The 25,400-nt window shown below is 39.2% G+C and overlaps 1 protein-coding gene across 1 annotated transcript; it reads right to left on the minus strand.

Annotated features, from left to right (window-relative positions):
* Nucleotides 1-140: 140 nt before the first annotated feature.
* On the minus strand, nucleotides 141-24,826 carry LOC106095386 (vitellogenin-1-like). Its single transcript, XM_059367677.1, has 5 exons — nucleotides 24,741-24,826; nucleotides 17,241-17,357; nucleotides 6,803-7,098; nucleotides 2,691-2,950; nucleotides 141-928 (listed from the first exon to the last, which is right to left on the minus strand). Exons 3-5 carry the CDS (start codon nucleotides 7,041-7,043, stop codon nucleotides 254-256), a joined length of 1,176 nt encoding a protein of 391 aa, XP_059223660.1. The 5' UTR covers nucleotides 7,044-7,098; nucleotides 17,241-17,357; nucleotides 24,741-24,826; the 3' UTR covers nucleotides 141-253.
* Nucleotides 24,827-25,400: the final 574 nt, after the last annotated feature.

The raw sequence follows: 25,400 nt of genomic DNA on the forward strand, positions 1-25,400 counted from the left end.
ACGCCAGGATTAGAACCTAGGCGTTCGGCGTCACAATTGTCAACAATTGTATCAATATTATTGCTTATTTGCACTGACGTACAATAAGAGCAATCTGATTGCAAGAAAGCCTGCATTAAGAAATAAAATCAATAAGTATGTATATTTCTCTGCGCTGCTATTATTTTGACCGCAACTGTCTGTTTTATTGCATTTAAAAATGTGTAAATACATATAGATTTTGTTGGCAAATAAACTAAACAACGTATACAGACTAATTTTCACAACGCCCACAGTGAGAAACTTCTTTTCTGTTAACATTATTTATGGTAGATTTTCCAAATGGTGATTTCGAGTTAACATCTAAAAAATAATTCCCAGCCAGATTGGTTGACGAAGCAAACCCCATTGGCGTTGGAGGTCCATCGCAACGGCCACTATTTAAACTTCTCAAAGAGCTGCAACGTTTAGCCATGAAATTTAATTGATCCCAAGGATAAATACTTTCTATGTAATACTCAAGTGCTCGACTGTGGGAGCAACCAAATTGTATACAACCAGATTTGATGGGACCCAAACCTCCAGGATAAAAATCAGCATCACCCACTGGTTCGGCTATTCCCAATACACCAGAATTTGTATGAATTATATCGACAAAGGCGGCATCACCGCGGAATATGCCGGATAAAGATTCACCTTCGTTAAAGCAAGGGTTGGCAGGATCTAATCCAGTTATGCGGGCCACGGATTCACCCGTAAGTGAAGTGAAATGGCGGCCAGCTTTGCCCACCATTTGAGCACCCAAACTGTGGCCAACCAAATGTATATTAGCAGGTGGCACCTCTTGTGTTAATTTCATCAAACCTTCTCCTATAAAAGTTCCCACAGCTTCAGTGTTAAATGCTGACCAACTGTAAAGTGTTTGCACAAAGTTCGATGTATTCACATACTAAAATAATAAAAAAAGTTAATAATTAATAATGGTAAAAATAATTAATCTGATTGTTTATTTGGTTTGTTACTACGGTCATGTGGATTAATTCATTCTTTGTGTTTAGCTTTAAAGGCCACGTGAGTGATGCTTCGATACGAGAGATTATTTATATAAGTTCTGAAGAAAACAAATTCTCATTGTTTCCGATAAATGAGAACACAGATACAGTATGCTCAATCCTATCCATAACCCCATGAAAAACTAAAACCTTTAAATTTTTAATGGGTATGCCAGTGCACTATTGGCGAACATTTAAAATTTGCGGCAAAAATTATTTACAATCCAACCAACGCATAGTGGGATGGGAAAACCAGTAAGGAAAGGCACAAGTCTGGCGGAGCCAACTATTGGGTTGCCTAAAAAGTAATTGCGGATTTTTCAAAAGAAAGTAAATGCATTTTTAATAAAACTTAGAATGAACTTTAATCAAATATATAATTGCCATTTTGTTCGATAACCTTTTGCCATCTTCCTGGCAAATTTAGTATTCCACGCTCATAGAACTTCTGGCCTTTATCTGCAAAAAACTGAACCAAGTGCGATTTTATAGCCTCATCATTGCCGAAAGTTTTACCATTTAAGGAGTTCTGCAAAGATCGAAATAAATGGTAGTCTGATGGTGCAAGGTCAGGGCTATATGGTGGATGCATCAAAAGTTTCCAGCCAAGCTCACTCAGTTTTTGGCGAGTGACCAAAGATGTGTGCGGTCTAGCGTTGTCCTGGTGGAATATGACACATTTACGATTGACCAATTCTGGTCGCTTCTCCTTGATGGCTGTATTCAATTTGTCCAATTGTTGAAAGTAAACATCCGAATTAATATTCATTTAGTCATTCCGTTAGTAAAACATCGAAATATCTGGATCGGATCGCCATAAAATTCTAAGACGATTTAACGATGTCCGTGTGTACGTCCGTCTATCCGTCCGTCTTTTGTAATCACTCTACAGCCTTCAAAATTAGAGATATTGAGCTGAAATTTGGCACATATACGTCTACTTGCTGCACGCAGGTTAAGTTTTTGAACGGGCCAAAGTCGGACCATATTTGGCTATATCTGCCATATAGACAGATCTGCAGGTTTAGGGTCTGAAGCCCATAAAAACTGCTTTTTTTATCCAATTTCTCTGAAATTTGAAACAGTGAGTTTTTGTAAACCTCCTGACATCCGATTTAAATATGGTTTAGATCGAACTATATTTATATATAGCTGCCACATAGACCGATCTGCCGGTAAAGGGTCTAAAGCCGATAAAAGCTCATTTTTTCCGATTTATCTGAAACAGTGAGTTGTTTTAAACTACATCCGACTTAAAAATGGTTCAGATCGAACTATAATTAGATATAGCTGTCATATAGACCGATCTGCCGATTTAATGTCTGAAACCCATAAAACTTTATTTTTCAAGCCTCCCGACAACCGATCCAAATATGATCCAGATCAGACTATATAGATATAGCTGCAATATAGATCTACGCTGCAATTTAGGGTCTTAATCCCACAAAAAGCGGATTTATTTTCTGATTTCGCTGAAACTGTTATACTGTGTACTTGTATACGAGTTTTAAGGACCTGAATATAATATGATCCAAACAAGCCCCTACTTATGTATAACTATGAATATGGTAGTGGAGTTATAATATAAAAGGATGATCAATATATCCATGGTGGTAGGTATGCAAAGTTCGGCAGCCGAACTTTTTTATTTAAACTTACCAGAAAATTATAATCACCCTGACAATGGTATGCCTTGGCCATATCTTCAATATGATCCGTCTCATTGATATCCGTCGTCCAACCGCTGACAAAAATTACAACCTTCTTTTGAACATCAAATTCCGCGTGTTCAACTAGTTGATCAGCCTCTAACAAAGGTACGCTTATGTTGTTGCAAGGAGTTCTTAATTGGAAATACATTTCTTCAGCTGCGGGTGTAATACGAGGTAGAATATTGCCGGAAGACAAATATAGGGAGCCTGAAAAATGGGATTCTAAGTTAATGCTAAAAGAAATCTAGGAAAATCTTTTTTGGCTATAAAACTAATCTTACCGTTACCGATCTACATATATTAAACATATCAAATTTTTTTAATCGATACTTCTATTAACTTTTTGACATTCCAAAGGCTTGGCAGAGGTTCCAAAGAGGTCAATGAGAGGACATGTTAGGTTAGGTTTTGGTGAAAATCTGCAATTAAACTCACTTCGAAATTTTCCCCATTGTGATGTCCCCATGAAATACTCCCCAATATTTAAAATGAAATAAGACCCCAAAATGCTCTAAAGAAAGCAAAAACTTTTATTTTGGGGAGGTATTTCGTTTTTGGGGATTTATTTGCTGTTAATTTTTGGGGTATTATTTCATTATGAAATAACTTCAAAACAAGCAAAGCATCGTAAACCGATAATCTACTGAAAAAAAATGTGAAGTTATTAGTGGTCAAAGGCGAAGCAGTGAGCTGCTGTACGTGATAGATCAAAAATGTATCTATCAACATCATAGATCAAAAAATTTATCTATCAACATCATAGATCAAAAAATTTATCTATCAACATCATAGATCAAAAAATGATAGATCTATCAACGTGATAGATCGAAAAGTGCTCTATCATCGTAAGTCTTCGTATCAAGATGTGGTTAAATTGAGCGCATTAGAATCTTGCAAAGTCAGGGTGAATTAGCAAAAAATTATTCGGAGCACAACCACAAAAATGAGGAAGATTATTCTATGGAGCTTAAGACTTTAAAAGCAATCTACGCAAGTCCCAAAATTCCGATAAAAACGACATTTGTGTCGTATCGAGGCATATTATTATAAATTAAGGAAAATAATTTTGACATGATGCTAAAGGTGTTTATTACGGATTCCGAGCAGGGTATGAGAAAGACCATAATAGTACAATTTGTCCTCAAAGTAAGCTATTTGGTTTTTGGTAGCTATTTATAAACAATGCTTAGTTATAAATGGTATATTAAACTGGAATTTAGTGCAATCTTTTAAATCCATAATGCAAGTTCGCTTGAACTGCACTGAAAATAAATTGTGTGTTCATTCTGAACACAGAACAAGCAAAAAGGCGTTAAATTCGGCCGGGCCGAACTTTGGATACCCACCACCTAGTGTATATATGTAAACCACCTTTCATCATAATCCGGTGAAAAATGTTTAATTTATGCCCCCATAGCAGCTTAACGAAATATGGTCCGATTTGGAGCAAATACTAATAAGTACAAATCATTGTTCAATTTTGTAGAACAAAATATTGGTCTTTTTGGTAGCCATATCCAAATATAGACCGATCTGAACCATATACGACACGGATGTCGAAAAGCCTAACCTAAGTAACTGTGTCAAATTTTAGTGAAATCGGATTATAAATGCGCCTTTTATGGGGCCAAGACTTTAAATAGAGATATCGGTCTATATAGCAGCTATATTCAAATCTGGACCAAATTGGGCCAAGTTGCAGAAAAATGTCGAAAGCCTAACACAACTCACTGTCCCAAATTTCGTCGACATCGGACAGTAAATGAGCCTTTTATGGGCCCAAAACCTTAAATCATGAGATCGGTTTATATGGCAGCTATATTCAAATCTGGAAATAAAACGGCAAAAGTTGTCCTTTTACCGTGCTCGGACCTAAAAATTTGCAACATATACTAGCTTAGTTTGCTAGCAGATGCCATTTCTCAAGGACTTGACCATATAATTCTCCCTATTGCCATTCAAAAGTTGAAGACTCAATGCAGGTCTTTATTTAAATGTTAATTTCGTATATATACTGAATTATTAAAATTTATATTTTGAACAAATTGCCTTAATATGTTTCAATCTTTAAAAAATTAAATAAGACCTCATTTTTGGGGGTCTTTAAATTTCTATTTGATGCTTATTTCATTGATTGCTGAATTATTTCATTTCAATTTTTGGGGACTAATTTCATTTTCAATTTTGAGGAGTTATTTCGTGGCGCCTGTTATGAAGACACAATGACTGAGACATCTGTTCTAGCCAACAACAGCAAAGAGGTAGACCTCTTAAAGTCTAGATTAGACCACATAATTTTAGAGCGTCCAAAACCAACACTTTGTCACCATCTGTAATTCGATGTCTTTCGGACCTCACCTTGCTAAAATTAAGCTTCCAAGAGGACTACTCTGCAACAGCTAAACGTTTGGCAAAGAAATTCCTCTACCATCTTTATGTATTCCTTCTGTAAAATGCAAATCTACCCATTAACATTCCATTAAGCTACAGGGGCAAACATCTCACGTTTGAATGAGTGCTCTCCGAAGCAAGTTTAAGCTCAACGATTAGGGGCTTCCTTTTTATAGACGAGTCCGAACGGCGTGCCGCAGTGCGACACCTCATTGTGGAGAAGTTTTTACATGGCTGCCATACCAAATGATACAGTACGTCACAAGTGTTGCCAGCATTAGGAGAGTTTAACCACCGCTGAAAAGATTTTCAGCGCCAGGATTCGCCGCATGGCCGAAGAGAAAAGTCTCTTAGCCTCACAGCATTAGTCGCAGAAATTTGTCTAACCACAAATATCCAGAGGCATTAAGTGTAGCTGATAACTGATCTGATAACTACAGTATACTTTACACGCTTGGATTTGAAGTTCAATTTCCTTTTCAGCTAAGCACCCAGCTATTTTGCGCTTTTAGTAAATGGAACTTTCTCTTGTAATACCACCTAAGGTAATTGTAATTCCTGCTGAAAAGAATATTTTCCGTCTTAGACTGATTTACGCCTAGACCATTTTCGGCCGCCCACTTCACCGATGTATGCGGAGCTTCCTGAAGTATGTCTGAAAGAGTGCCGAAAATCTCCTCTAACTGCGAAAACCACGTTATCAGTACACTCAACTACTTTAACACCACTTTTTAGGTAGACTTGTCCTTGCTAAGACTTATTGATATAGATAGGCGTTCTTTAAGAATTTTCGCCCAGAGACATGTTTCTGTCAACCTCTCTAGAGACTGTAGCATAAAGGATGACAGACTAATAGGACGAAAGTTTTTCATTATCAAGTGGTACAGTTGACCAGCTTTTGTATCGAAAATGACCTTTAAGTCCCTCCATCCCACTGGCTGATATCACATTCTCATACATGCAGAATAAATCTCTCTCAGCCTAAGGCCAGTCTATCGGCACAACCTGCAGTGATTAATTTTCAGTGCCTGGCGAAACAAACCCCAACGAATGCTTTTCAGTGACTACCTCCTGCTGCGGCCCATGTTGTTCGTCGGAAAGATTTTAGAAGAATTTTAATCTAGGAGTAGTTCTAGTGTTTCTTCACTAGAATGCATTATCGAAGCCAGTCCAGCTTTCTGAGGGGGCTAAAATCCTTTGATAGCAATAACATTTGCAAATTTAGCCGAAAACTATGAAATTTTTTAAATTCAAAAACTTTTCTGGGGTGTGCTTAGCCCACCCCCAGAGGCCTTTCTACGCTTATGGTAGGCTGTCAAGGTTGCCTAATTTAGGCGCCATCGTACGACTGCGCTTAACACCTAGGTTGTAATTTTGATCACAACATCGGCCGTGTAAAACTTCTCCACAAACAGATGTCTCTGCAGCATGGCGCTCAGACCTGGCAAATAATGGGTCTTTTATCATTTAGATAAAGCTTCATCAGGCGAAGACTCATTGAAATTAAAAGTTTCAATGAAAAATGAATATATGGACAATTTTAAGATCACCTTCGCATTATGAAAACATAGAAATATTACAAATTCATTGCTGTCAAACTCTACAAATTCATACCTATCAAATAATAATTCAATAAATGTCTAATAATATTGAAACGTCAAAACTTACATGCTTCATTCAAAGATTTGGCCACAACTTGCTCTGGTACACCAAATAAAACCTGTATTGATGTATACAATATTTCATCTACAGTCGGTATATTTTTGACTAATTGTGATCCAATTCCTGTTAGTAAATTTCCTGCAGATTTTACAAGGTCTTCTCCGGTTATTGATAATCCAAACCCATGAGGGAGCAGCCAAAACGTTAATGTTGTGATTATAAGACACGTTGGAGTTTTCAGTTTCATATTGGCTTCCGTAAGAATACTGGCAGCATTTCAATTGTTGACGGTATTTATATAGCTAAAAATTTCAATAATTTAATACGGTTATCAAGTTTTCTAATATACGAAATCATCGTAGCATATACAACAGTTGTATAAAGTGTTTCTTAATAAAGTATGCAAGTGTGCAAGATCCTCAAAAAGTCAGAACTGTTACATGCAAACTTCTTCCGACAAGGTTTTTATGTTCATATGAGGTTATAATTTCTTAGGCTGATATCACTGACCTAACTCAAAAATAAGCGAGCTATTTCTTAAGATGACATCTCATGATTATCGATAGAGTTGTGAATTGATCAATCATTCACGCATAACCAAGCTAGTTTGATTCCAAACATTTATTTAACTTGAGTTTATAATAAACTAACCTTAAGGGTCATTGTCCTACATCAACTCTTTGCAATGACAGTGCTCAAAGAATATAATGAGAGTATTCAATATATAGATAAACCACTTACATCCATTTTAACAACAAGTAAAGCAAATTTAACGGTATCTATAATAATGTTCCTTTCATCTTATTTGTGACTTTATTTTGATAGCCTTTTATGGATACAGTAGAGGCTTTTAATAACGGTTAAAATTTTCTTTTTAGAGGTTGCTTTATAGTTTTTAGAACGCACAACAAGCCGATTACTGGCTTAGGTGTATTTCCATAGTGGCATGGGGCGGATTAATATCTGCACCCTCTTTTCAACCTAACCTAATAACGGTAAGTTGATGTTCAAACCCGACCTACTGGATTGATTAGATGCTTTGCTCGTGCGACGATCACAGCACCCGATTTGGAAGATAAACTTGAGGAACATTGCAATGAAGAAATTTTATTTGCTCTACTGTGGGTCTTAGTTGTCAATTGTTTTCTGATGTTCTTTGAGGCAAAGGGAGTGTTCCAGTTGTTGTGTAAGCAAATGTCCTCAGCATTATGGTGGTATCTGTTTACAAATAAAAGAATTTGTTAACCGTGTTTTCAGAAATTTATCTACGGGTAGCTGACACAGTGTTACTAATACAAACGTACAAATTTTTTTTCGTGAAATATTTTTATACCCTCCACCATAGGATGGGGGTAAACTAATTTCGTCTTTCTGTTTGTAACACCTCGAAATATTCTACTAAGACCCCATAAAGAATATACTTACATTCTTGATCGTCATGTCATTTTAGGTCGATCTAGCCATGTCCATCCGTCTGTCTGTCGAAAGCACGCTAACTTTCGAAGAATAAAAGCTAGGCGCTAGAAATTTCGCACAAATACTTCTTATTAATGTAGCTCAATTGGGATGGGCCAAATCGGTCCATGTTTTGATATAGCTGCCATATAAACCGATCTTGGGTCTTGACTTCTTAAGCCTCTAGAGGGCGCAATTCCCGTCCGAATTGGCTGAAATTGCATGAGGTATTTTGATATGACTTCCAATAACTGTGCTAAGTATGATTCAAATCTGTTCATAATCTGGTATATATGCCATATAAACCGATTTAGGATCTTGACTTCTTGAGCCGATGGAGGGCGCAATTCTTATCTGATTTGGTTAAAATTTTGCATGAGGTGTTTTGATGTGACATCCAGTAAATGTACTAAGTATGGCCCAAATTGGTACACAACCTGGTATAGCTGCCATATAAACCGATCTAGGATCTTGACTTCTTGAGCCGCTGGAGGGCGCAATTCTCATCCGATTTCGCAGAAATTTTGTACAACGGCTTCTACCATGACCTTCAACATACGTGTCCAATATGATCGGAATCGATCTATAGCTTGACACAGCTTCCATATAAACCGATCTCCCGGTTTTGCTTCTTGAGCCCATACAAGGCGCAATTCTTATCCAAATGGACTGAAATATTACACAATGAGTTCTACTATGGTCTTTACCATTCAATTTTATTATGGTCCGAATCGGACAATAACTTGATATTGCTCTAATAGCATAACAGTTCTTATTCATTATTCTTTGTTTGCCTAAAAAGAGATACCGCGCAAAGAACTCGACAAATGCTATCCATGGTGGAGGGTATATAAGATTCGGGCCGGCTGAATTTAGCTCACTCTTAGTTGTTTGTTTATACAGTTTCTAGCTGCGCGAAAGTAAATTGCCGGTAATTTGGCCCATACCTGTACAATGGCCTCTTCAGCGTATCCATATTGCCATATTTTTATACCCACCACTGAAGGATGGGTGGGTATTGCCATTCCGTTTGCAACATAAAAATCTAAAACGATCTAGCCGTCCGTCCGTCTGTCTGTTGAAATCAAGCTACAGTCTTTAAAAATAGAGATATTGAGCTGAAACTTTGTACTGATTATTTTTTTGCCCATAGACAGGTTAAGTTCGACGATGGGCTATATCGGACTATATCTTGATATAGTCCCCATGTAGACCGATCCGCCGATTCAAGTTCTTAGGCCCATAAAAGCCACATTTGTTGCCCAATTTTGCTTAAATTTGGGACAGTGAGTTGTGTTAGGTCACTCGACATCCTTCTTCAATATGAATCCGATCGGTCCAGATTTGGATATAGCTGTCATATAGACCGATCTCTCGATTTAAGGGCCCAAAAGAGGCGCATTTACTGTCCGATTTTGCTAAAATTTGGGACAGTGAGTTGTGTTAGGCCCTTCGACATCCTTCTTTAATATGGGTTAGATCGGTCCAGACTTGGATATAACTGCCATATAGACCGATCTCTTGATTTATGGTCATGGGCTCATAAAAGGTGCATTTATTTTCCGATGTCGCGGAAATTTGAGACAGTGAGTTGTGTTGGGCTCTTCGACACTCTTCTTCAATTTGACTCAGACCGGTCCACATTTGGATATAGCTGCCATATAGACCGATCTCTCAATTTAAAATCTTGGCCCTATAAAAGGCGCATTTATTGTCCGATATCGCGCAAATTTGGGACAGTGAGTTGTGTTGGGCTCTTCGACATTCTTCTTCTATTGGGCTCAGATCGGTCCACATTTGGATATAGCTGCCATATAGACCGATCTCTCGATTTAGGGTCTCGGGCCCATGAAAGACGCATTAACTGTTCGATTTTGCCAAAATTTGGGACAGTGAGTTGTGTTAGGCTCTTCGACATCTTTCTTTAATTTGGCCCAAATCGGTCCAGACTTGGATATAGCTGCCATATAGACCGATCTACTGATTTAAAGTCATGGCTCATTTATTGTCTGATGTCGCGGAAATTTGGGACAGTGAGTTGTGTTGGGCCCTTCGACATTCTTCTTCAATTTGGCTCATTTAAGAAACTTAGCTGAAACTTGGTATAGATTACTTCTCCATCCATAGTCAGGTTTATTTCGATAAAAGAGGTCCATTTTCGAACAGCATCTCTATATAGCCTCCGAATAACCGATAACCCGATTTAACGTTTTCAGCTTTTAAAACGAATATTTTTTACCAATTTGTTTGAAATTTGCGACAATGTGTTATATTAGATCTCCCTGCATTCGAAAAAAGTCCAGAATGGATCATATTGTGATAAAGTTGTCACACACCTATCTCCCGATTAAAGATTTTATAAAAGGCCAATTGTTTTACCCGATTTCGCTGAAATTTTAATCAATGCGTTGAAGAGAGTGGATGCGAGGGAGGATATGATACTCTCTATATTCGAATCGAATATGATCCAGATCAAATCATATTTATGTAGATATACCTTCTATACAGATGGATCTCTCGATAGAACTTCTTGACCTCAAAAACGACGTATTTTGCAACCGATTTCTTTGAAATTTGAAAAAATGGATGGTATCGACCTTTCTACATTCTTTTCAAATAGGTCCATATCGGATCTCAGTTGAATATGACCAATATGAATTGACCGATCTTCGGTTAAGAAATATACCCGCGAGAGCTTATGAACTCTTTTTTTTCTTATTTTTTTGTGTTAAGAATGTAAATTAAATATGTAAAACTTCTATCTTAAAATACATCATCAAAATATTGCAAAAACTTGCAGATGATTTTATCCCCAGCCTTTCAACAACGAGCAACACAAACAACAAAATAAGATTTCAGGGTGGACAAAAGTAGACAAAAATACAAAATTATAATATCGGGCGAATGCGCAGGATGTTGGAAGGGATAGAACTAACATTCCTGGCACTTCTACGGAAGCTGGAAAGAGAATCAGATCTCCCGAAGAGCTTAACACTGCCAAGACGCTGAAGGAGAAAAAAAGCTCCCCGCCCTTAAATACTCCGGGAAGACCAGAGTACGGAACCCTAGTATTGCCGACTGGAAGATCATGTTATACGGATGGATGAAAGCTAGAAGACAAAGTGGGCCTATGGGCCTACATTGAGAACCCAGGGACTGAGATCCGTTTTTTAGACCATAATACGGTCCTGCAGGTGGAGATCCTGGCGATCACGAAATGTGTGAGGTGATGTTAACGCGAGTGCATCGAGAATGAACATCTTTACGGACAGTAAAATGGCCATAAGGGCAATAACAACCAGGAGGGTAGGGCCACGAACAGTCTAGCAGCCTAAGAAGGAGATAAACGCCAGACAATCCGCATCGTTTGGGTGCCGGGCCATAACGGAGTAAGGGGGAATGAAAGGGCAGACGGTTTCAGTGAAGGCCAGAAAACTGCCATCGCAACACTTGGGTAACCCAAAGCCTTTCGGGTCAACGCAGTCCGATTTAAGGGCGTAAACGACGAACGCCCATGTAACCTGTGGAACAGCAAAACGGTCGGTAGGACGGCGAAAATCCAATGGGGTGATGCGAATCGTGAGAGGACGAGGCTATTACTGAAAGGAAGTAAGAAGGAGGTCAGTACAGCTTTTGCTGTCGTAACGGGACACAAGGACTACGAGCTCATTCATGCAAAATCGGTGCGGCAAGTGATAACATGTGTAGAGCATGTGGGGAAGATGACGAGACGTTGGAGCATTTCCTATATCATTGCCCGGCTTTCGCGGCTATCAGACACCGGTACGTTGGTGGGGACACGATACCAGATATGAACCAACTTAGGGGAGTTGTATGGAAAACAATTAAGGATTTTGTAAGGACCACGGAATTCCTACTTAAAATTTTCTTTTTCGAGGTTACTTTTTATACCCTCCACCATAAGATGGGGGGTATACTAATTTCGTCATTCTGTTTGTAACTACTCGAAATATTCGTCTGAGACCCCATAAAGTATATATATTCTTGATCGTCGCGACATTTTATGTCGATCTAGACATGTCCGTCCGTCTGTCCGTCTGTCTGTCGAAAGCACGCTAACTTCCGAAGGAGTAAAGCTAGCCGCTTGAAATTTTGCACAAATACTTCTTATTAGTGTAGGTCGGTTGGTATTGTAAATGGGCCATATCGGTCCATGTTTTGATATAGCTGCCATATAAACCGTCTTGGGTCTTGACTTCTTGAGCCTCTAGAGGTCGCAATTATTATCCGATTTACCTGAAATTATGTACTACGGATCCTCTCATGACCAACATGCGTGTTTATTATGATCTGAATCGGTCTATAGCCCGATACAGCTCCCATATAAATCGATCTCTCTATTTTACTTCTTGAGCCCCCAAAGGGCGCAATTCTTATTCGAATTGGCTGACATTTTACACAGGTCTCCAACATGTAATAATATAATAATAGCAGAGCAAATCTTTTCTTATATCCTTTTTTGTCTAAGAAGAGATACCGGGAGAAGAACTCGGCAAATGCGATCCATGGTGGAGGGTATATAAGATTCGGCCCGGCCGAACTTAGCACGCTTTTACTTGTTAGTTTTTAGAACGCAGACTATGCTGATTACTGTCTAAGGTGGATGTCCATAGTGACATGGTGCGGATTAATATCTGCACCCTCTTTTCAACCTAACCTATTTCTCTATTGTGAAATGTCAATTATGGAACGCTAGATTCACCGCCTCGTCCACTTTGCGATGGAGTCAGACCACCTCCCAATATTTCTCACCATCGACCGACCACCCGAATTCATAACCTCTGAGTGTCGTACGTTTATCAATAGGAAGAAGGCCGATTGGGCTGACTTCAGAGAGTACAATCGCCGCTTCAGTGAACTGACACCCACCTCGCTTTATACCAGCCTGTCGAATACACCAAGTGCGGACCAAAGTCCTTGCGCAGACAGTGATACTCGCAGAAAAGCGTGATGGGATTCGTTGTACGGACCCCACAGAGAAACAGGAAGTTCCCCAAGGCGCTGTGATATCTTCGGCTCTGTTTAACCTGTACCTATTCTCCAGACGGCATATAGATCGTATCATATGCGGACGATTGTGCGATCGTGGTATCAGGCCCCCACCCACATCACATCTGCGATAGGTTGAACGTCTACCTCAAGGAACTTGCCTCTTATTTCGCTGCAAGAGATCTGAAGATATCTGTCACCAAATCTTCAGCCACATTGTTCACTACAAATGCCGAGCTGACTGTGATGGTTGATGGAGAAATGATTCCGATCATCAAGTTTCCCAAAATACTTGGCGTCATATTTGACAGCTCTTACACATTCTCCCCACATGCTACAGCAATTTGCGATAAACTCAAAACTAGAAACAAGATCCTCAAGTCACTTTCAGCCAGCACTTGGGGTGCAGACAAAGAAACCTTGTTGACCACGTACAAAGCAATTGGCTAGTTATGCAGCGCCAGTGTGGACCCGGCAGCTTTGTAACACACAGTGGAATAATATACAGATCTGTCAGAATGCCTCCCTTCGAAATGCCACGGGCTGTCTCCTCAGTTCTCACGTGGACCACCTGCATCAGGAGACAAAAATCCTACCCGTGCGAAGACAAACCTACATGCTGTCCAAGCAATACCTTCTTGGCTGTTGTCGCAGAGACCATCCAAATCATCATCTTATTGATAAGTATTTACCGCCCAGAAGCCTTAAGGTAGATATATCTACATGATCTAGAGCGTCAGGTTCAGCGCTACAAGAGAGAACCTCTAGATCAAGCGGGTGTAGACAACATTTATGCAGACACGGTAGCAGATACAGTAAATAGCTACCGAGTGAATGTAGTCCTTGGAGAAAGACCGCCTCCAATTGTACCTAAATAAATTGACCTCCCCGGCCAACCAGAGTAGATGCACCCGCCTCCACTCCTACAAAGCAAGCAAGCAAGCGATTGTGACCAGGGACCACACAATACACGTCACCTGTTTAACTGCCCAGCCAGACCCACTTGACTCAGGCCCAGATCTCTCTAGACGCACTTCATCTTAGTCGCAGAGTTCCAGGATCAACGGCATCAAGCAGACGAAGGATAGAACACAACACACTGCTACAACAACAACAAAATTTCGCTAAAGCAGCGTACCGGTCTTTAGGCGAAGGTTAGAGCCCACAAAAGATATGAAAGGGCAACTCATTACATTCCGTGCTGCACTGGCAAGAAAGAGTTAACAACATACAATATCGATACTGATTAAAAGCTCTTAACATGCATTTAGCGCTGAAAAGCAAGTGCGACAAGCACAGATATACAAACAAAGTTTTAGGCACGTTGTTAGATTTACTAAGGAGCTGTGCCAACCGGTAGCAATCTCCTATGGTGAGATGCATGGCGAAACAATTAAAGGTGGTACAACAACCACAAATCGTATGGTGCAATCTGCCATATTTTCATCAAGCTGATCAACGTGTGTGTACATGAGCAGAGAATATGCGAGAAGGAAGATAATAAAAAAAGAGAATGCAAACAAAAGTCTGTCGTCTTAAAACCGTCAAACATGACCAGCTGTTAACAACTGTTCGCGTGAGACCACATTTTTAAATTTGCCTTGGGTGTGTTGTAAAAATGCTCGCTTTGAAATTCCTCCTCACAGACTCGTTGCTGGTCGTCATTCGATACTGTCATGTGTTAACTCATTTTTGGAGGGTGGAAGTGTCGCTTAACCGAGAAATCGACTTTAGCGGACCAACAGAACTCCAGTAAGTACCGACAGAGTTATACTGTCAGTTGTACGCAGTTACCGTGAATGCAGCTTGTTACAGAAGCATGATCGAGTGTTTTTTTCTTCCAAGTCTCGAAAAAATGAACGTTAGAATCGTGTGGTTTCAGCAAGATGGAGCCATAGCATAAACAGCAGGAGACTCAATGAATTTGTTGCGACATCATTTCTCTCTCCAGATTTGAGTCCATGCGATTTCTTTTATGGGGTTATTTGAATCCCTGTTTTATGTCGATCGACCACGGACCATCACACACCTCAAGAAAAACATCGCGACGCCATTGCCAACATACCGATTGAAGCAGGGTATTCTGTTCAGCTTTTGGAATAATTAAAGTATTATATTCAGCTTTCGGAATTGTTGCGAAAAATTTCAACAATATATAATAATATTTTTAAACATAATTCATTTTATTTTATTTTCTGAATTTTGTAATTTTAAAGTCCTATAATAAAATTACAATAAGCACTACTCTCAAACATAAAACATGATTTTTTTTTACTAACTCAACCTTACATTCATATTACAGGATTAATAATTTTTAAGGGCTCCTTTTAAGCCATTAGCGTAAAAATGAAAATATTTTACCCACCACCGAAGGATGGGGGTATATTAATTTTGTAATTCCGTTTGCAACACATCGAAATATCCCTTTGCGACACTATAAAGTATATATATTCTTGATCAGCTTAAAAATCTAAGACGATCTAGCCATGTCCGTCCGTCTGTCGGTTGAAATCACGCTTAAATCTTTAAAAATAGAGATATCAAGCTGAAACTTTTCACAGATTCTTTTTTTTGTCCATAAGCTGGTAAAGTTCGAAGATGATCGGACTATATATTCATATAGCCCCCATATAGACCGATGCGCCGATTTAGGCCCATAAAAGCAACATTTACTATCCGATTTTACTGAAATTTGGGACTGTGAGTTGTGTTAGGCCCCTTCGATATAATTCTTCATTTTGGACCAGATCGGTCCAGATTTGGATAGGACTCCCATATAGACCGATCTCTCGATTCAAGGTGTTGCGCCTATAAAAAGCGCATTTATTGTCCGATTTTGGCAACATTTGGGACAGTGAGTTGTGTTAGGCCCTTCGACATCCTCCTTTAATTTGGCTCAGATCGGTCTGGATATAGTCGATTTGGATATAGCTGCCATATAGCCCGATTTCTTAAGGCTTTGGGCCCATAAAAGGCGCATTTATTGTCAGATGTCGTTGAAATTTGGGATAGTGAGTTAAGTTAATCCTCTCGACATACTTCTCCAATATGGAACAGATCGGCCCATATAGCCCGACTTCTCGGTTTAAGGCTTTGGGCCCATAAAAGGCGCATTTATTGTCAGATGTCGTCGAAATTTGGGACAGTGAGTTAAGTTAATCCTCTCGACATACTTCTATAATATGGAACAGATCGGTCCAAATTTGAATATAGCTGCCATATAGACCGATCTCTCGATTTAAGGTTTTAAGCCAATAAAAGTCGCATTTATTGTCCAATGTCCCCGAAATTTGGGACAGTGAGTTGTGTTGGGCCCTACGACATTGTTGTTCAATTTGGCTTAGATCGGTCCTCACTTGGATATGGCTGTTATATAGACCGATCTCTCGTTTTAAGGTTTTGGGCCCATAAAAGTCGCATTTATTTTCCGATTTCGCCGAAATTTGAGACAGTGAGTTGTGTTAGGCTCTTCGACATTTTTCTGCAACATGGCCCAAAACGGTCTATATTTGGATAAAGCTGCCATATAGTCCGATATATCGATTTAAAGTCTTGGTCATAAAAGAGGCGCTTGTACTTATTTGTATTTGGTTTAAATCGGAACATACTTCGATATAGCTGCTATGGGACATAACTTATGCATTTTTTCACCGAATTTTGTGTACTTGAAATGCCGAATAGCGTACCAACCCATAATTTCGAAAAACTTTAGCAAAATATCATAATTTTTTTAATATACACAATGGGGGTCGCCATATATTCGGTGTCATTTTCAAGCCTGCGTGAAAACTAAATTGGGATATTGTATTCTCAAATAAAAAAAATAACTATGGTATTCACAAAACTTAATGTAGATTTGAAGTAGGTTTATTGGACAGATTTCCTTTGCAGTATTGTCAAATAAACCTATTTTAATGCTTCATTAAGTTTTTTGAATACTGCCGTAAAACAATAACTAAAGCTTTTTATTTTTACTGACCTCATCCTGTAGAACATTCTCCACATCGGCAACTCCAAACTTTCTATACTTCATTAGTAAGAAAGAGTTGACAGTATAACCATATGAATCTTGATTTAACTTCTGCCTTTTATAGAGCTGAATAACAAGTGCAAAAGAGACAGATATACACAATTAAATGTTGATAACAACAGGTTGTTAGAGTTACTAAGTCTATAGAAATAAATTGCCAAATTTATAAATTGCCAAGTTTATATTATAATATTTTCCATCATTTATGTGATGCAATTAACAAAAATTGCATGATATTAACAAATTAAAATTGAACTTAAAAATCACCTGCGCTTGTTTTTAGTGCATTAAAACCCTTGCGGTGGTTTTCATAATCACAGCTGAGGAATTTGTTTTGGGAATAGGTTCGTGTCTTTGTTGACTCATTTTAATGACTATGTGGTAACTCTAAATTTCTTTGCAAAAATACTAAATATAACGCTATGCTTTTCTTTTTCATTCATTTCATGCCAGTATCGCGATCGTGAATGTTGAATTGTGAGAACGCGGGGCAACATAAGTCTAGGCGCTTCGTCGGTATTTTTTAGTGTAAATATTAATAAAATCAAAAGTTAAAAAGTGTTACGCGAGTAATTATTTTTTAAACTATAATGTGAAGTGTAAAAGACTTTTGATGAACATTTGTAAGCTGAGGAAACCGAATTAGAAATGTATGTGATTTTTGAGTACTTCCTTCCTATCATTCTAATATGAAATGAAGCTTATATAGCAAATGAAACTTTTGTTCCCGTGCACATACTACTATTAGCGCCAGTATAAGGTTTTTTCCGGATCCCTCGCGGTCGTCAATGTTGTGAATATTAAAACGATTTTTTAAATACTATAGCACTACATTTTCCGGTCGTAAATGTTTCGTTAATGTTTCTATACCGCGGTCATCGAAAGTTTTAATGCAACATTAAGGTTTTCTCAGGTTAAAATGTCGATTAATAACAACCAAAATTTTCGTATACAAGGGTGTAGATTAATATCTGCACCCTCTTTTCAACCTAACCTAGCCTAACCTTACACTTTTTGTATCTTCCTCCATTGTCGGTATAGTGTAGCAAATTTATTTTCGAACATCTTCCGTAACATCCACCTTTAAGTAGTTTACAGTGCATAGTGCAATGTTGTATTTTCCGCGTAAATTTTCCCAATGGCTATTCTCCTAAATTTCGATAAAATATTTTTTATTGTTATGGTTGCATTATGTTGTACACTTGTACTCTTGACCTATTAAAGACTACATCGGGTCAATCCGGTACGTACAATCGGCTGCCATGGGATTGTAAAATATTCTTTTGTTACCACTGATGTCGGCGGAATTAGCTCGTTGCTTTACACCATCCGGATTTTGATTTCCTGATATGAAGTTATGTCGATGGAATGGAATGGAATTTTTCTATCAGAAGGTATCTTTGGTTACTTGTGCATATATGTATATAATGTTTGGTTATAATTGCTTATCATTTCTTTTTTCAACCAGGTAAAATGGTAGAATAATACAAGCAGACAGACCATTAGCAAGGTAAGTCATTATCAAGGACACACAGCAACTAGAACTTTTGAAGATTGTATTCCCGGCACGGGATAGCTGTGAGCACCAAACAGTCTTGAACATTGAGGTCCAATCTGTGTGGTGTTCATTGATGTCACGAGAAGTTTAACTGCGAGCTACCGGGCGCGTCCACAGGTTGCGGATAGTGGAATGCCCCATACGGAGTAGATGCAACGGCAGTCGCGACAATCAGCGGTATCGAGTGGAGAGTCTCAGTGAGAGGCCGGGCGGCAACGGTTCTTGCACAAATACTGAGTACCTATGATGCTCGATATGACAAGGCGAGTTATTGGCGCCTTTAAATAACCAATGGCCACCATGTTCCCGCGGCGATCGGTCCGTTTGGATCGGAACGAGCTTGCTCACCTACAGGAATTTGACGAGGATCGCCACCTCCACATGAAAATGTGGCTACAACAACAACAAGATTGTTTTCGAAAAATTGCGCATATACCTCTTCTAAGTGAATGGCGTTTTGGATTATTGGACCAAGCAGTTTCATGGAGCTCTATATCATGTTTAGATATACATAAATATTTTCCCATGTAACAAGTGATTCTTCTATCATAACTCTGAGCGGAATCCTATTTAAGTTTTATGATGATATACAAAACAATACAAATTTTGCCCATGAACATTCCACTAAGGAACAGGGGCAAACTTCTCACATATCAATAAGTGCAGTCCGATTCAAGTTTAAGCTCAATAACAAGGGGCCTCCTTTTTAAAGCCGAGTCCGCACGGCGTGCTGCAGTGCGACACCTCTTTGGAGAGAAGTTTTACATGGCATAGTACCTCACAAATGTTTCCAGCATTAGGAGGGGAAAACCAACGCTGAAAATTTTTTCTGATGGTCTCGCCAGGATTCGAACCCAGGCGTTCAGCGTCATAGGCGGACATGCCAACCTCTGCGCTACGGTGATATGAGGCCCCCTTTTTTTGCCGATACGGAAAGCGTGCCGCTTAGCGGTACTGCTTTTTAGAGAAGTTTAACATGACTGTATAACTCACGAAGTAGGTGTTGTACACCGCGGGAGGCGTGAGGCCTTACCTATGAACGATTCCATCGGGTTAATCCAGTACGTACAACCGGCTGCCATGGGATTGTTGTTCTGATGTTTACGCCGGGCGTCGGCGTCATAAGAGGACATTCTAATCGCCACGCCAAAGCGCCACGGGGGCCCATGTTTTGATATAGATTCCATATAAACCGATCATCAGATTTATATTGTTACATGTCATGAATAACATGTAACAAAAAGCCACAAAAATGGCCAATGTAGGTAATTACAATGGGCTACGCATTAGGGTGTTTCACAGTCAATAACAATAATTAATAATAATAATACTTTGACTTAGCTTGTATATGAAATAGTGATTTGAACCTATTTGGCCGAGATTGTGCGTGGTATTCTACTATGACTTTCAATATACGTGCCATGTATGACCGGGATTGGTTTGTACATCATAACTTAGTGCATTTGTTTGCAACACCAAAAAGGTAATACATATACAGATGCATGCCCCTCAGTCTGCCTTCTTGTCTGTCCATGACTAAATGCTATCAAAGTAAAGATCGCAATTTCCTTTAAATCATTTTGAAATGTGGAAAATGTAGTTTTTGTGTTAGATATGAAGCCTGTAAAGAAATTAAAGTCCGAATGCAAATTAGTGCAAATTTAGAAACCGCTCCGATTTGGACTAATAATGCAACAGTTGTCGTATGTGATTCTTTTTATACCCACCGCTGTTAGTCATTCCGTTTGCAACACATCGAAATATCCATTTCCGACCCTACAAAGTATATATATTTCTAAGGTGATGTCCATGTGTCTGTCCGTCCGTCATTATGGAAATATCATTTGAGATATTGAACTAAATAAAATTGTTCATAAGCTTCTTGAGCGGACCATATTTTATCTTCAAACAAGTAAAAAGGCGTTAAGTTCGGCCGGGCCGAACTTCGGATACCCACCACTTTGGGTATATATGTAAACCACCTTTCATCAAAATTCGGTGAAAATTGCATACATTATGCCCCATAGCAGCTATATCAATATATGTTCCGATTTAGACCAAATACTAATAAGTTAAATTTATTGTTCAATTGTATATAACAAAATATTGGTCTTTTTAGTAGTTATATCTAAAAATAAACCGATCTGAACTATATACGACACGGATGTCGAAAAGCATAATATAAATCAGTGTGTCAAATTTCAGTGCAATCGGAGTAAAAATGTGCCTTTTATGGGGCCAAGACTTTAAATAGAGAGATCGGTCTATATGGCAGCTATATGCAAATCTTGATCGATCTAGACCAATTTGCAGAAATATGTGGAGGGGCTTAACATAACTCTTTGTTCCAAATTTCGGCAACATCGGACAATAAATGCGTTTTTTATGGCTCCAAAACATAAAACCGAGAGATTGGTCTATATGGCAGCTATATCCAAATCTGGACCGATCTAAGCCAAATTGGCGGAGAATGTTGAGGGCCCTAACACAACTCACTGCCCCAAATTTCCGCAAAATCGGATAATAAATGTGGCTTTTATGGGCCTAAGACCCTTAATCGGAGGATCGGTCTATATGGCAGCTATATCCAAATCTGAACCGATCTGAGCCATATTGACGGAGGATGTCGAAGGGCCTAAGACAACTCACTGCCCCAAATTTCAGCAAAATAGGTTAATAAATGTGGCTTTTATGGGCCTAAGACACTAAATCGGAGGATAGGTCTATATGGAAGCTATATCTAAATCTGAGTCGATCTGGGCCAAATTGACGAAGGATGTTCAAGGGCCTTACATCGTCTTAGATTTTTACGATGATCAAGAATATATATACTTTATAGGGTCGAAAATGGATATTTCGATGTGTTGCAAACGGAATGACAAAATGAATATACCCCCATCCGTCGGTGGTGGATATAAAAAAAGCAGTCTCCATTCAATGTCGGCGAAATTAGGGACATTGGGTTGTATTTGAACCCTCGAAATCCGCGAAAATATGCTCCTATTATCATTGAGATTCAACTTCAGTCGTCCAGAACTCATTGATTTGAGAAGCTTGACCACTGGGTCCCAAGCAAACACAATCAGCTTATTAGATATTAATTATGGATAAATATTTGATAATTTTTAAATGGAAAACAAAGCAAGTTCAGGCATTGGGAAAAATTTTTCTCAGCGTTGTTAGTAAATTAAAAAACAGCAGATGAAAGATAGAGTACAACAAACTGCTACAACAAATTTGCCCGGCACGGGATAGATGTGAGCACCACACAGGCTGCAACATTAAGGTCTGATCTGAGTGGTGTTCATTGCTGCCACGGGAAGCTTAGCTGCGGGCTACCGGGCGCGTCCACAGGTTGGGGATAGTGGAATGCTACTTTCATTGTCCCATTTTATCCCGTTTGGTATATATATATGTCCATTTGGGGCAGAATTTTGGGGTGAGGCGACCTGCCAGGAATTGATCCAAATTTGTATATGTATTTCGTTTTCTAATTTGATTACTTTGGAAAAACAAAGAAGATTAAAAACTATGTTGACGGCTTCCGCAAACGTTTTAAGGATCATGATTTGCTTATCTGTACCTGGAACGGCCGCACTCCTTACAGAGAGAGCGCAGTATACGCACTATCAGATGTATTGAAGAAATAGGGGGCAGATTGGAAGTGCCATGGCTCGGGAAGGGCTCCACAACAACACCGAGAGGTCTGGAACTTTGAGCTGCGATCCGTGTAGTGTTCACTATCACGAGAAGCTCAGCTGAGAGCTACCGGGTGGGTCCACAGGTTGCGGATAGTGGAATGAATGCTCAATACGGAGTAGCTACAACTGTAGTCGCGGACAATCAGGGGTATCGAGTGGAGAGTGGTGCCTTTAAATAACCATTGGCTCACTTATAAGAGCTTGACGTGGATCCCTACCTCCACATGGAAATGTGGTTACAACAATAACTACAACAAGGACCTGGAGTGCCTAAAAGTTGCTCAAGCCAAGAATGCAGCATACAGCGCAACTTTACAGTGAGTGAGAACGCGCGAGATGGAGGGAAGGTATCGGGAGAAAAACGTCTCTCCCCAAGAAAAAGAAAGAAGTGGAAAGACGTGAGTGTGAGCGAATTGGGATGTACAGGAGTCAGAATGAAGTCCGAAAATTCTACCAAAGAAATAAACATCAAACTGATGGCTTTAGGGCAGGCACATCCTCCCGCAGAGACAAAGAGTTAATCTGGTAACTGACACATATAGTATGCTGAGGATATGGAAATAAGGGGATACCGCAGAACCAATCCCTAATGATGGTATAGAATGTTTACCTCCTAGTCAGATTTAGGTCCAAGTAGCTGTGATCCGACTGAAGAACAACAAGGCAGCAGGAGCCCATGGGTTACCCGTTGAAATATACTCGATAATTGGAAAGAAAGGAGGCAAGGCGGAATGTGCCAACTGCCTTTGACAGCCCTATACGTTCCAAGATATTTCAAGCCAGGTCTGTCTTGGTACGACCTTGCAGGATGACACTTGCTGAAACACGTTCCTCAGTTAGAATAGGAAAGAATCTTTCCGAACCGTTCAATACCAAACAAGGTTCCAGACTAGGAGGTAGCCTATGATTTCTTTAATATCCCGCTGGAGAAGATTATATGAGAAACAGGTGTGAAAAGGCATCGATATTATGGGTCGGTCACCGGAAGAAGCAATTGCAGCCTTTCAAAGTATCAAAAGAGAAAGTGGGTTTGGCAGTAAATGGATATAAGACAACTCCCATAAACCCCTGTAAACCCGAGCAGAACTACAACTTTGAGATAGTCAGCAACTTTATCTACCTCGGCACCGACGTAACCGAAACAAATGACACCAGTTTTGACATAAAACGAAAGATTATTGGTTAACAGATGCTCCTTTGGATTAAGCAAGCAGAAGTGGAGTTAAGCCCCCTCGACAGGCGAAAATTACACTATACAAGACACTGATACTACCCATGCTGTTGTATGGCTCCGAAGCAAAGATACTTCGTAATGTATATGGACTAGCTCGCATCAATGCAGAATATAGGCGTTGTATGAACCACGAGATGTATGAAGACGATAGCATAGTTAAACGCATCAAAATACAACGGTTGTCATGTTGCCAGAATGGACGTAGAACAGTCCCATGGCGATGGATTCCTTCATCGGCAAGGGCTGCCGCCCAGTGCATCCAGCGTAGAAGTCCTTTGAAAGCGACCATAATAGAATGCGCAAAATGGGAAGATAAAAACACCGACCCGGCACGCGATAGCTGTGAATACCATGCAGGCCAGAGCATTGAGGTCCAATCTGTGTGGTCTTAATTGCTATCACGAAAAGCTTAGTGGATAGTGGAATGCTCCATACGGAGCATCCGTCGGACAATCCGTCGTATCGAGCGGAGATTCTTAGTGATAGGCCGGGATGCGCCGGCTCTTGCACAAATACTGGCGCCTTTAAAAAACCAATGGCCACTTTGTTCCCGCCCTTTGGACTGCAATGAGCTTGTTCATCTACAGGAGCCACCTCCACATAAAAATGTGGTTACAACAACAACCAAATGTCCGATAGAGTGACCAAGTGGTGATTGGAAAAAAAGCGCAGAAAATTGAGGCGCTTGGAAATCTATTCTACGGCTAGAGGAATAAATTTTCTGCAAAGGCTAATTAATGCAAGTCGTGTTCTACTTTTATTGAGTCCCATATTGTCCCGTTCGGTGTACACGGCCATTTGGGGCACAATTTTGGGGTGGGGCGATGCCTGGGAATAAACCCCGAGTTCTTATATCAATTTCGTATTCTAATCCCAAGTACATTTTGTTTGAAATTTTTCTACATCGGACTGGACCCCAAATTTGTAAACAAGTATCATATTCTACTTCCATTTACCTTTTATGTGATACCGCCACGGTTATTTAACCCCAAAGTTTTATACCAATTTTGTGTTTTTGGGTTACCATAATGGGGCATACAAAATTGCTATTCGAGCTTTTCTCTGATAAATCTCCAATATCATAGCAATTCTTATCCATTATCCTTTGTTTACCTACAAAGAGAACTTGACAATTGCGATCCATAGTGGAGGGTATATAAGTTTCAGCCCGGCCGAGCTTGGTTTTTTCATGGAACATTTAAATAATATTCATGATTTTTCATTAATATAATAAAACATTTTCCAATATTTATGAACAAAAGGTAATGAAATCCGATCATTATTACATTTATGACGAAACATTCTCCTATAGTTTTGTGTTCTCACTGTAGGACCTTGAAATTTAGTTTGTAGAAACATTCCAACATTCAACAACTAGAAAAAATTTTATTGAAAATATACACAAAAATTAGAAGAAGTTCGTTTAATGTCTTTTGTGAAATCTTAACAATGCTATTTGACATTGATGAACATAACTTTCCGGATGATTTATATTATCTCATTTATATGTCATTTAAAACAGTATACAATATTTAACGTTTCGTAATAAAATTTCTTTGAAATATAATAAGCGTAAAAGAGCGACACCTATATCTTATTTTTTCCCTTTACGGCTT

This window comes from Stomoxys calcitrans, chromosome 4, assembly GCF_963082655.1.
Source record: "Stomoxys calcitrans chromosome 4, idStoCalc2.1, whole genome shotgun sequence".
Taxonomy (NCBI): domain Eukaryota; kingdom Metazoa; phylum Arthropoda; class Insecta; order Diptera; family Muscidae; genus Stomoxys; species Stomoxys calcitrans.

Bases quoted from the DNA above. Each gene is read 5' to 3' on its own strand.
- LOC106095386 (XM_059367677.1), bottom strand. From the start codon at position 7,043: ATGAAACTGAAAACTCCAACGTGTCTTATAATCACAACATTAACGTTT. The intron at 2,951-6,802 runs GTAAGTTTTGAC...CCCATTTTTCAG, and splicing joins CAAATCTTTGAATGAAGCAT to GCTCCCTATATTTGTCTTCC. The intron at 929-2,690 runs GTAAGTTTAAAT...TTATTATTTTAG, and splicing joins AGGGTGATTATAATTTTCTG to TATGTGAATACATCGAACTT.